The sequence below is a fragment of the Hylobates moloch genome, unplaced genomic scaffold (genome assembly GCF_009828535.3).
Source record: "Hylobates moloch isolate HMO894 unplaced genomic scaffold, HMol_V3 SCAFFOLD_1, whole genome shotgun sequence".
Lineage (NCBI taxonomy): Eukaryota > Metazoa > Chordata > Mammalia > Primates > Hylobatidae > Hylobates > Hylobates moloch.
The window spans coordinates 114,415,601-114,428,554 of NW_026652276.1; the positions used below are offsets into that span (position 1 = coordinate 114,415,601).

At 48.5% G+C, this 12,954-nt stretch overlaps 1 protein-coding gene across 3 annotated transcripts in view; it reads left to right on the forward strand.

Annotated features, from left to right (window-relative positions):
* The window catches only part of VOPP1 (VOPP1 WW domain binding protein), a 116,136-nt gene that overhangs the window by 80,265 nt on the left and 22,917 nt on the right, over positions 1 to 12,954 (forward strand). For 2 of the 3 annotated variants that reach the window (XM_032758017.2, XM_058444746.1), the window contains exon 4: positions 1,639 to 1,775. The exons of the other annotated variant lie outside the window; for it this stretch is intronic. In XM_032758017.2, the coding sequence (XP_032613908.1) occupies positions 1,639 to 1,775 (137 nt within the window). The remainder of the gene's footprint in view (positions 1 to 1,638; positions 1,776 to 12,954) is intronic. 3 annotated transcript variants of the gene reach the window in all.

A 12,954-nucleotide genomic window follows, 5' to 3' on the forward strand; every position in this document is an offset into this window, starting at 1 on the left:
ACCCAGAATGCCACTTCTTCCCCTTCAGCTTGTCTCTTCTCGTTCTTCAGAGCCCAGCCCAGCTGTCACTAAAAGAAATGCAGTGTTCCCAGTCTTGCTCACCTGCTCACCACCACAGATACCCTTGTTCAAACCTCTCGATGCACTGAATTATGCACTTAAAAATGATTAAAATAGTAAATTATGTATATCTTACACACACACACACACACACACACACACACACACACACACACAGAATTCTTCTTGCATCACTCATTTTTTCTTTTTTTAGCACTTACCAGGTTGTAGATAAATAGTTGTATAGGTTGGTATCTGTCTCCTTCCTCTGTAAGCTCAATGTTGGCCGGGGCGGGGAGGCCCTCACCTGTCTACTCACTGCCGTGATCAGTGTGGTGACAGGGCATAGCAGGCACCTGCAGATGACGTGCTGAATGAATAATGAATTAGATGGCAGATGACAAAGGCCGCAGTTTCCATCTTTCCTGAGTCATTCCTGTCTCGTGCCTCTGGCTTTTCTCCCTGCTCAGCCTTCCAGGGTTATCCAGTAAATACTTTTGGACTGGCTGAAGGCCTTGACATCACATTAATATTCTCAAAGGCTTTATCATACGCTCTTAAGCTTCTTTTATATGTGGACCAGTGCCACTGACTGCGACCCGCTCTGCTGCATGCCCATCCTCACAGGGCAGCAGGTGCCCTCACCGTGTGGTTGTCTCCATGGCTTCTGGACAGTTCCATGGGTCCCCTCATAATTTCAGTTGAGAGATGGGCAAGAGTTTGCCAGTTTGCCAGTTTTGTCTATTACTAGTTCTTCTCAAAGTGACTCTCCTCTTTTCCTAGAAACAAAAAGTATAGTGCAAATGAGGAATGGAAGGAAGCCATTCATGTGTTCATTCCGCAGTCATTTACTGAATGCTGGTGAAGTGATAGTCAATGAGAATTCACAGATGGGTTGGACAAAGGTACTACCCTTAAAGCATTCAGCTCTGCTTCTGTTATCGTTTGTATTTTATTTCTATTGATAGATTGTATTTCTCTTGATTCTATTTTTATTGATTGTATTTCTGTTCCCATAGTTTTTCTGTAATTAAGGTGTGCTCCAGGAAGGGTACTTCTGTTTCCTTGTGGGTGTTGATGTGATAATGGAGACATGGTCTGGAGAATAAATGTGCTCTGCCTTGGTGCTTTGACAGTGAAGAATGGAAAACAGAGACAGACAGCAAGGCCAAGGCTGGAGCGGCCATGGCGTTCAGACAGGATTTAGACGGCATCTCCTGTTGTAACCAAAATGTCGAGCTGAGGTCAGAGCCGTGGACAGGGAAGTGACTGCATGAGCTTTTTTTTTTTTTTATGGTGCTTTTCAGTGTGGGTGGCCTCACCAGGGGCTGTCCCAGAGGCCACAGGTCAAGCATCTACTTGTTGCTGTCCACTAGAGGAATGTCCCTGGGTAAAATGAGCCCAAGAGGACCAAGTCTGAGGTGCGAGCCTCATGGCTCTGCCTTTGCCTTCTGATCTGTGCATTCGGGAGTCATTGGTCCCGGACCCCCGAGGAGTGCGTGAGGCCTTTGAGCTGTAGGGCCAAGCCCTCAGGGCCCCCACCTGCGAGCACCACCCTCATGTCCGTACTCTCCTCAGGTTCCTTCTGATGATGGGCGTGCTCTTCTGCTGCGGAGCCGGCTTCTTCATCCGGAGGCGCATGTACCCCCCGCCACTGATCGAGGAGCCAGCCTTCAATGTGTCCTACACCAGGCAGCCCCCAAATCCTGGCCCAGGTCAGCCAGCCCTGTCCGTGTCTCTCCTCCCCTCAGTGTGTGTCCTCTGCCAACATTTATAAAGGGTACTGCTGCAGAATGTGCCAGAAGAGAGAGAGCTCCAGTGTGTTATTCATTTTTTTAGTTCTGATGACCAGCTCCATTGTGCGTTTGTGCAGATAACAAATGTAAGGTATGTCGCATGCCCGTCACCTCATATTCTTACAGTTATCAGTGTGCCACATATGCACGTGATGTGATGCAGTTTGTATAAGCGTATTATTTGCTCTCTGCCCTTTTCCTTAAACATTATTTCACATATAAATTTCTGTGTAGGAGCGATAATACCCCTGCCATTTTTAATGCTTCTGGACTAGATACTAATTATGTTACTAAATGGTAATTTGCTTAGATATTTTTTTATTGCTGATAATTTGTTTTGTTTTCTCATGTTTTGTCTTTTATTCATGCATTCCACAAGTATTCATTGTGCAGTTACTAGTATTCCAAATACTTACAAAGACCGTAGCAATAGACGTTTTTGTACAGGTCACATTTAGTCTGTTGAGTGCATATCACCCATTTTGACATCCCAGGGTCAAAATGAATTAGCTGTTTCTTAATTCTTGTAAAACATTGCCTTAGCCATCTAAAACTCCTACATACTGTGGTGGGTAGTGTGGACTTCCTTAGGACACAGGCCAGGGAGCTCTCTGATGACAGCGGAGAGCCAAGGGTCCTGGAGGGCTGGGCTGGCTCTGCTAATCAGAGCGCCGGTCTTCTGGCCAGGTGTAGAGTGAGGCTGGGCAGAGGGCTGTTGCTGGTGTCTGCGTCGCCCTGCTCCCAGCCACAGTTTCCACCTGGGAGCCTGGGGATGGGACTCTCTATTAAGTGCACACTGTGGATAGGTGGTCAGTTCTAGGAGCAGTGGTTGCCTTCGCTTTTACAAAGTTTCAGTTAAGAAAAATGAGTAAGTCCTAGAGATCTATTGTACAGCGTAGGACCTACAGTTAATACAACTGTAATGTATAATTAAAATTTTGCTAAGAGGGTAGGTCTTATGTTAATATATGTTCTTATCACACAAAAATAACAAGAAGAGCAGAGAAAACTTTTGTAGGTAATAGAGATGTTTATGGAATAGAGTGTAGCGATGGTTTTCTGGATGTGCCCCTGTCTTTAAACTCATCAGGTTGTAGGTCTTAAACATGCACAGCTTTTTGCCTGTCAATCAGACCTCAATAAAGTGGTTTTTAAATAGGAGAGAAGTAGAGGGATTGAATGTAAAAGGAGAAAATTACCTTCTCTCTTTTGTTTTCCTGAGAACAGGCTGTTATCAAGATGCTAAGTCGTTTGCATATTTGTTCTTTTACAGCTTTTTTCCACCAGATACTCCGCAGGGTTTTCCTTTCAGAAAGATTTTTTTTTATTTTAAAAAATGTTGCTCAGAAAAATATAAATATATATTTCCACAGCAGTTCACTGGGAGCTGTGCCTTAAACTTTCAGGCAGGTTAGTACCATTTTGAATCTGTAAGTGGATTTTAGCCTTTGATATTTGGAAATATTTGAATCCTTTTCAGATTTGTGCTGCATCATAGGATAAAGTGCAAAATTTCTGTTAAAATGAGAGATGAAAGCCGCCACTCACTGGGTCTCATCTGGATCAGTCAGAGAGGTTTTAGTACAGGGAGAAGCAGCCCCTGCCCCACTTGGCATGGGAGGCCCCACTGCCCCCAGTGCAGGAAGCCACATGTCCCTGGTCCGTGGTCCTGGCCGAGCTCAGAGTCTACCATTCATGTGAACTGGGGCCCTTGTGGTGAGTAGGTGAGGTGCTGAGACTGTGCCTGCAGCTGCATAATTCTTTTGAACCCTGGCATGCCAGAGTTTCGAGACGAGAATGCATCCCTATGTGCACTCCTTTCTGGCCCCATCCCTCTGTTCTGCACAGCCCTGCACCCCACCTACCCCCGCTCCATCTGTCTGGGAGAATCCCCAGCAACCAGGCCATTAGATCTGCCACATCCTTTATCTCACCCTGGAGCAGTGCCTGCTGGCCACTGGTCTCCGCCAGCTCCTCCGTCTTCCACTTGGCTATCAGAAAGGTCTTAAAAAACGAAAAACAGAAGCACATTGGCCGTGCTATTTTTCTGCAGCAGGATCTCTGCCAGCTCACCTGGCTCACAGTGTAAGTCCACAGTCCCTAGCTGAGGACCGAGGACACATTCACAGCTTCCTCAGACCCATCCCCATTCCTCTGTGTCCAGTTTGAGCGACCTCCTCTCTCTAGTCCTGCATCGCACTGAGGCCTGCACACGCCCTCCTTCTGCCTGGAAAATGCCTTCCTCCAAGGTGCCGTTCTGTGTTGTGCCCATAGTGAAGTTGTCTCTCGCTGCTTCACATCCTCCACTTTCTCCCTGGGTCCCCTGCTAGGGGCTTTACCAGCTTTAATGCTCCATGTTTACACTGGGCTCCCCACGGGGCTGTGTACAGGACTCATGGTCTCAGGCACCAAGTAGATGCCTGGCCCTCATCCTCAGGCTGGGTGAACTGCGGGAGCTCCCAGGTTTGCAGCCTGGTAAACCAGGGTCGGGATACATCACAACCACAGTCACAGCCTGGAGCACAGACCTGCATGAATTGCTGTCTTGGCCCATATTTACTGCACACCTGCTGAGGCGCCTGCAGCAGCTCAAAACACTGCACAGCCTGGACACCTGCCCTCAGTCACCGCTGCATGCACAGCTCCAGCACCCGTGTGGGCTTTCGCGCAAACGCCTCTGTAGTGACTGACCATCATGAGTGCGAGGGAGAGAAAGTTGAGAATGCTAGGAAACCATGTAAGTAGGAGACTCCACCTGGTGCACAACTCCAGGAAGGCTTCCCACGGAAGAGCCATTTGGATTAAGAATAAGTAAGCCCCCAGCTCTCTACAGCGAGTGGCTGCTGGTCCCAGCGCATCTTCTCTGACCAAAATGTAGACTTGGTTTGCCATCCCTTTTTCATTTTATACTTCTTGCAGGCCTGCAACGATGTGGCAGATCCCAGGATATCCAGACTGTCATATGAAAGTAGGCTCCCAGGGCTCCCGGTAGTATACAGTTTCCATCACTTCCCTGTCAGGTCCAGGGCTGGATCATTTGTTAACAGTGCTGAGCTTGGGAAGAATTCAGCTGTTTCCTAGACAGAGTAATAGTGAACACAGGAATGGGGTCTGTAGGGTCCTGCCTGCTGTTGGTCTGGACACCCACCTCCCCTGAGGGTGGCTTCACCCTGCTGCAGCTGTCTGCTCAGATCCCAGACTATCTGCGGCGTGGGCCCTGGGAGCGTGGGGACCGAGAGGAGGGCCACACAGAGTTTGGCAGTCCAGGGAGAGAGAGGAGCCGAGGGATCCCAATGTCCCATGTGGTCCACAGGGTAAATGTCATGCCCGAGGCTGTCCGGGCAGTGCCAAGGTGTGCAGGCATCTGCACAAAGCAGGGTGGGTGTTAGTGAATTTTCGGCAGAGCCCCATTTTTCCTCTGCTGGTCTGAGAGGGGAAGTGGGTTCAGGCGTGGTATACCTGTTAATGAAGATGAAAAAGCAGAGGGATTTAGAGGACCCAGACCCATCCACTGGGGCAGGGGAGGGTAGTGGCTCATATCCTGGGGTGTAGCGGGGCTCGCATGGCGCTCTTGCTGGGACCAGCATCACTGATGAGCATGGAAAAGCAGAGAATCTGTGCGTTGCAAAGAGGCTCCTGGTCGGGGAGGGGAGGAAATTGGCAGCATTGTGGTCCTGGGGGTTGGTGTGGGTTGGGGCAGGACTCTGAACGTGGTGGAAAGGGGCTGGCAAAGTCAGCATGAGGCTGAGGTTCAGAGGTGGCTCTCCAGGCCAGCCCAGGAGCCAGGACCCAAAGGCTGCAGCTGCTGGCCGAAGGGCTCTGGGCCTGGCCGGGTTGTGCAGAGGCTGGAAAATGGGAGGAGTGTGGAGTAGCTGTGGTTTGAGGAAGAGGCCCTGGTCAGGGAGTTAAGAGGCCTGAGGTCTGTGAGACCCAGGGTAGGCCACGGTCCCTTCTAAACCTCAGCACCTTAACTGCAAAATGAAACGGTGTGCAGAAAAGCACTCCTCATTCTGTGTGATCTATGCATATAGTGTCAGCCAAGATGCAGCAGCAGCAGAAAGAGCTCCCTAAATGTCCAACCCCAAATCCTTCCCCATCAGGATGCTGGCAGGGTCCCACCAATATGTTTTCCTGGGTAGAGAGGAAAAAATTGTCTTCATTCATTTATTCACTCACTCTGAAAACGTGAGCTAACTAGCTCCAGCCACTGTGTTCACACAGGTGGAGGGTGTGGGTGAGAATCCTCCCTGCTCTTTAGGAACTGTAGAACGGTGGAGAAAATGTAAAACCTAGGCTGAGGCAGCACTGTAGGCCTGGGGGAAGGAAGGGCTGACTGGCTGGCTGGCTGGCTGGCAGGAGGTGGCCTCGGCTGAGTGTGGAGCCCCTGTGATTGAATGTGGCAAGGGGGTGGTTAAGGGAGCTCCAGAGAAAACGATGATTGAACTATGGTCCATCTTCTCTGTGGAATATTATGTGGCCACTGAAGTTCATAGTCAAGATCAAGACAATTTGCTGGTACGGCAAGACCATCAAGGTGCCATTAGGGAAGAGAGCATTGGATAATGTTTTTTGTGAAATGGTCATGAGGCTAACCAGGCCCAGTGACATACACCTGTAGTCCTAGCCAGTCAGGATGCTGAAGTGAGAGGATGGTTTGAGGCCAAGAGCTCAAGACTATAGTGTACTGTGATTATGCCTGTGAATAGCCACTGTCCTCCAGCCTGGGCAACATAGCTTGACCCTGCCTCTAAAAAATGGTCATGAGTTCAACTATGGAATCCCACAGATGCATAGAGAGAGATTGCAGAGGACAGTCAATAATGAAATCTGTGGTGTTAATGTGATTCAAGTTTTCTTTAAGAATGATTTCCTTTAATGTGACTGAGTTTTCCCATCGACAGATAGTTTTCTTCCTTTCCAGCAGCCATTTGTGGTGAGTTCATTTATGGGTTTCTGACTGTTCATTCTCATGTCTCAATCCTATAATAAGTCTGTGAGCCTGCAGTGACTAAATGACACCAACTGCAAGAAAATGGAAATAGTAGGGAGGGTGTTTTGACAGTTTAATTACCCTCAAGTCATAGCCCAAGCACAAACAGGGCTGCTTCAGTTGTGAGGACATCTGGCTTCAGAACTGGTGGAATGAGGGTCGTTCTTTTCCAGCGCGACGGTGCTTTTGACATGCGGGGATGATGATGGGACAGCCTTGCAGGCCACCTCTCCCCAGTCTCCAGCCCCTGGGGCTCCAGCGTTTCCATTCTGGGTTTTTTCCTGAAGAAACAGCAGGGCAGGTGGACCCAGGGTGTGTGGCTGTGGGGGGTTTGTAAGGGTCTGTTGCATTGCAGGGTCTCACACTCATTGCCTACCCTGTGCTGCCCTGGGCAGCCACCTTCAGGATAGAGATTTTTGAGTTTATGGTTTTGCTGAAAGAAATTAACTGGAAATACTTTTTTGTTTACAAACCACAAATGCCAATCTATTCATACATTCTCATAGCTACCAGAATATTCCTTACCTGTTCATCCCTGATGGCAGAAGGAAACTGGTTGATCAGGGTCAGGGTGAGGGGGTGTGGGTGTGGGAACTGTCTTACTTGGTGACACCCAGGAATTGAGATGGCCTCCCAATATGGCGGGCCGCCTCACCAGCAGGAATGTGTTTCCACAAAGTTCTCCAGCTCTGTCTATCTGACATTCTGTCTCTGTCTCCGTTATTCTTACTCAGCACTTCTCTTTCCAGCCCCTGTGCTGCCCCTCCCCTCCCTGTGACCGCTGCCTCGCTATTACAGTTTGCACAGCCCAGTTTGCATAAAGTGGATACATCTAGAATGTTCTGCCATACAAAAGTGGCAGCTGTTTTTTTATCCATGTGAAAGCATTTAATGTCCTTAGCCACTATAAATAATGACAGATAACACACTTTGCACAGACTATTTCAAAAAGAAATTTTTACAGCCTGCCCTGTTGGTAGGCAATTCCTATTGTTACATTACTCACAACAAAGCTTGCACATCTGTGATCTTTGATCAGTGGGAACAGAAACTTACAGCAGATTTAAGTCCCTTGCCCACTGTCCTCTGCTTCGCCAGTGATGGGGCTGAGATGGAGCCCGAGCCCCTGGCCCGTCCTGGTCCACTTATGGGTGCCTGCATCTGGAGGGGCACACTGCACATACCAAGGGTCTCCCTCACATTTGCTCACGCGGGCTCTGGGTCCAACAGGCCCCCCCTCCCCCCCACCTCACTGGCTGCATTCCTCTCCCCGTGGGAAGCAGAGCCTCCTTCAGATCCCTTGGCTCCCAAGTCTACCATTGCACTTTTCTCCCTAAATGTATTAATATTTGAAATGGCTGCTTCTGGCCCTTCCGAGGGGCGGATGAGGGAAAATGTGGGCCAAACAAGACCGGAGGCCCCTTGTTGCAATGAGGCCTGCAGCCGCACGTGAGGTCCCTGTGCCTACACGTCCCACCTGCCATCTGTCACTAAGTGCTCTGTGAATGTACTGTGTGTGTGTCCCGTGTGCGGACACCCTGTGTGGGCCCTGTGTGGCGGCACAGTGCAGTCACAGGACAGCCAGGGTGATGAGACAGCTGTCCCCGGCCTGCAGCTCTGGGATGAGGACAGGGTGACAGTGACTTCCGACCTCCTCTCATAGAAAAATGTGGGTGCTGCACCACCCAAAGTGAAAGGCTGAATTTGGAAGTCCCTTTTATCATACACATTCAGATTGCCTGTGGAAATTCAGCAAAAATATGACATATATTTCCATTCTATCTGCCTTTTACCTTCTCAACCTTAAATCAACTTTCAGTTCTCTGTCATGTTTTCTCTTTTTTTTAGAAGACTTCTAATGACTTGGGAAAATACTTCTAAAGGATGTGAAGTGGTGTTTTTCTGTCTGCTGTTTGTTGAGTATCAGTATTTTCAGCCTTGGTTCTCTGTGGCGGAGAAGCTGGCAGGTGGGGAGGTAGGCTGGCTGCTTAGATGAGGCCTGCACATGTGATGATGATTACTGAAAACAAAGCAAGGAGCTTAATTGGGCATGTGGCCATGGGGATTTGTTATTAATTACCTTTGATCTAACTTAGGCAAAAAGGGGAGAAAAAAATTATAGGGTCACAGAATCCCAGGGCTAATCCTAAACAAACAAACAAAAAGAAGCCCTGCACAGTTATTTAAAATGTTTCCAGTAATTATGCTTCTGGGAGCGGTGCCGGTTTTGTTGTGCTGAGACTGCCTCTCGTGCTGTGGGCTGACGTGGGCTTGTGCTGTTGACAGCAGGAGAAAGTGCATACTAGATTCATGTCCCGGGGCTGCCCTCACAAAGTACTACACAGACTGGTGGCTTAAAACAGCAGGAATGTGTCTTCCCCCAGTTCTAGAGGCCAGAAGTCGGCGTGTCAGTAGGGTGGGTTGCTTCGGGAGACTCTGAGGGAGTATGAATGCGTACTTGTTCACAGTATTCTAAACATCTTTTACAGTAAGCATTGTCTTTGTAGTTATTTCTCTCTCCATTCTATTTCTGGGGTGCCTTTTCTCTCTCTTTTTTTTTGATCAGTTTTGCTACATGTTCATTGTATTATTTCAAAGAAAAAATGTCAAAAGAATCTCAAGGCTGGATGGGATTCTCAAGGGCACCCATCCCAAGCTCACCCCGTGTGAATAATCTCCTTACTCCACACCCAGCTGGCCGGCACAGAGACCACTCCACTGAGGACATAGTGCTGTCCTCAGCAGCTCCAGCCTGCACTGCTGCTCACCCCCACCCCCCAGCGACCGTAGGTTGGAGAAGTGCGTGATGAGGTCACAAAGGAAAGCGCCTGTGCTTCTCCAGGTTCAGTGAAGAAAGACTGGAGCCGGGGTGGAAGGAGGCTCACGAGGATGAATCTCCACAAAGTCAAGTCTAATGTGTTTGACAGCTCCTGGGATGTCTCTACAGTAGCTCCTCTTGAAATCTAAAGCAACATGTCCACATTCTAAACCACTGTCAAAGATAGTAATAAAAGTTAAAAAGTGGGGGGAGGGTAGGGAAACAGACTAGATAAGAAACAGCAAGGAAACAAAAACAAAACGTGACAGAGGAAGATCATCCACAGTCTATATGGCAGTGAAGAGGAATGTGCTAACACTCCTCTGTAAGAAGAAAAAGACGACTGGGTGCGGTGGCTCACGCTGGTAATCCCAGCACTTTGGGGAGGCTGAGGCAGGCGGATCACCTGAGGTCAGGAGTTCGAGACCAGCCTGACCAATATGATGAAACCCTGTCTCTACTAAAAATACAAAAATTAGCCAGGCATGGTGGCATGCGCCTCTAATCCCAGCTACTCGGGAGGCTGAGACAGGAGAATTGCTTGAACCCAGGAGGCGGAGGTTGCAATGATCTGATAGTGCCATTGCACTCCAACCTAGGCAACAAGAGCGAAATTCCATCTCAAAAAAAAAAAAGAAGAAGAAAAGAAAAAAGGACCAACATGTTGCGTTAAAATCAATATCCAAGTATATTCTGCTTTAATGAGAGAGGCTAAAGAGCATGACATGGGAAAGTAACAGGAATTCACCAGGAGGGATTAGCAAAGAAGGGGCGGGGTCAAAGGTGACTTGGGAGCCGCATAGGAGAACTTTTGGAGAGAATCATAAACCTAAGCAAAGGAACCCGAGAGAGAGCTGTAAGAGGCACTGCCCCACTTGGCCAGGATGGGGCATTGGGGTGGTGAGGACAGAGCAGGGATGGGGTCCTTCCTGGGCCCAGAGCTCATGGAACTTACTGAAGGGTTGAGTGAAGGGAGGGACCTACCTTTCATGACTCAGATTCCCCATCTGTAACGAGGGATGGTAATCATAACATGTTATCAGGATCCATAGACACTTATCAAGTGCCTCGCACCTGCTACTCAAATTACAGCCTGAAGACATGTATGGTCCCTGGAGCCTGTTCTCCCTCACCCCAGCGCCACCCAGAGCCGCTGAGTCAGGGTCTGTATTTCAGCAAGGTGAATGATGAAATAGGTGATGCAGGATGTCCCCTGCACTGAGAAGCGCTATAGGTTTGATGAAGACACAAGCATTGAAGGATGGGCTGTGCTGGCCACAGTCATGTAAATTCAGCATTAAGAATAGCGTGAGCACCTGTGAACTCTGTAGAGCCGGAGTGAAAGTGAGTGCTCGTCTCTTGAAATAACATGACTGCTTTTACTCTAATTTCTGGCAGATGCTTGAGGATCTGCTCTGTGGGATGCGCTGGAATTCTCTTTATTAACACAGTTATTTTTGCTTTTGTTTAAAAAAAATCAGCAGCAGCAAGCAAAACCGTTGTCTTCACTCAACTTCTGATTTATACAGCTAGGAAAGAAAAAGTGAAAACTTAGAGTGGGGGTTTCATTTTCTACTTAATCTTGCTCACTAAGTTTGTCTATGCCTTTTCTTGTGGGACATTACGGCCCCGATGTCTTAAAGCAATGTTCACATGCATCTCAGCTGTGTTTCAAGTGTATGGTCTCTGTAAACCCTAACAGGTCGGCCTGAAGGCTGGGTGCCTAATAACCACATGTGTTTAACTCCCTTCCTCCTCTCGGCCAGACGCGGTGGCTCACGCCTGTAATCCCAGCACTTTGGGAGGCCGAGCCAGGCAGATGATGAGGTCAGGAGATTGAGACTGCCGTGACTAACACGGTGAAACCCCATCTCTACTAAAAAAAAAAAAAAAAAAAAAAAAAAAAAAAATTAGCTGGGCGTGGTGGCGGGCGCCTGTAGTCCCAGTGACTCGGGAGGCTGAGGCAGGAGAATGGCATGAACCCAGGAGGCGGAGCTTGCAGTGAGCCGAGATAGCACCACTGCACTCCAGCCTGAGTGAAAGAGCGAGACTCCGTCTCAAAAAAAAAAAAAAAAAAACAACCAAAAACCCTCCCTTCTTCCTTTCTTCCCCAAAAGGCAGTAGCAGGAGGTTCTTTTTTGTAATGGGTAATATATGTACCTCAAGAGGAAATGTACAGTATATACAATGAAAGAAGAAATATACAGTCTGCAGTCCAATTCCCTTCCTCCCGCTTATCAGTTTTTTTGTGTATTCTCTGAGAAATATTCCATAGATTTACTAATATATGCATGTGAAAAGGAAGTCCTTTTAATACTGATAAAAATCACCTTTTATAAAAGGTGAAGATATAATAGTCATGTCTTAAATTAATTTTCAAAGTATGTAAAACAAAAATGTAAAAATATGACAGAGTGATGGAAACTGTAGGAGTGTCAATGCATTGCTATTAATCTGATCAAAATATAAAAATAAATGGAACATTTGAAAGAAGCACTTAGATTTCACTACAAAGGTGTCTGAATACGTTTATAGAAGTAGAAGCTGCATACCTCCGGATACTAGGGGCTTTGTTTCAAACTTCGTGCCTCTCTGGCAGTTTTGGGAAAGTTGCTTAGTTCTCTGAGCCTCAAGCCCCTGAAGCTGGGATCCTAAGAGTACTTCCTTCGTGTCCCCTGCTGAGCACAGGGCTGGAGACTCAGCACTCACTGAGGGGCAGTAGTTACTACTCCTAGTAGGACACCTGCAGTTTGCAGATGTCTGTAAATGAACAAATGCATGCTCTGCACCCACTTGGAAATGAAAGGCTAGTCCCATAAATTATATATTGAGTCAAAAAGGTGGGAGTGGAGGACCCTGCAGTGCTGGTTCTTTCCTCCGCCCTCTTTCCAGGCCCCACCTCTGTTCTTCCAGGGCTCCAGCCAGGAGCCTTGGGGCCAGTTGGCCTTTCCTTGGGGCCAGGTGGCACCACCCTGGCTGCCACCACCCTTTATTCAGACTCTGATGAGAGCCTCCCTGGTGGTTCTCTTGCTGCCCCTTGCTTCCAGCAAGGCAGCCAGAGTCACAACAGGAGCCAGGGCTTGTGCTCCCAACACTCCCATGGGCCCACTGTGCCACAGAAGCACTTTGAGAGGCCAAGGAGACCCTCTCTTCTCTCAGCACCCCTCCTGGCTGCCCAGCGGCTCTGACCTCTCCTGTGGCCTCTCCTGGCTCACTCCCCTGCAGCCACTCACTGGCCTGTGGCTTGTCCTGAGACCCTCCAGGTAGCCATTCCTCTGCCTGAAAGGCTG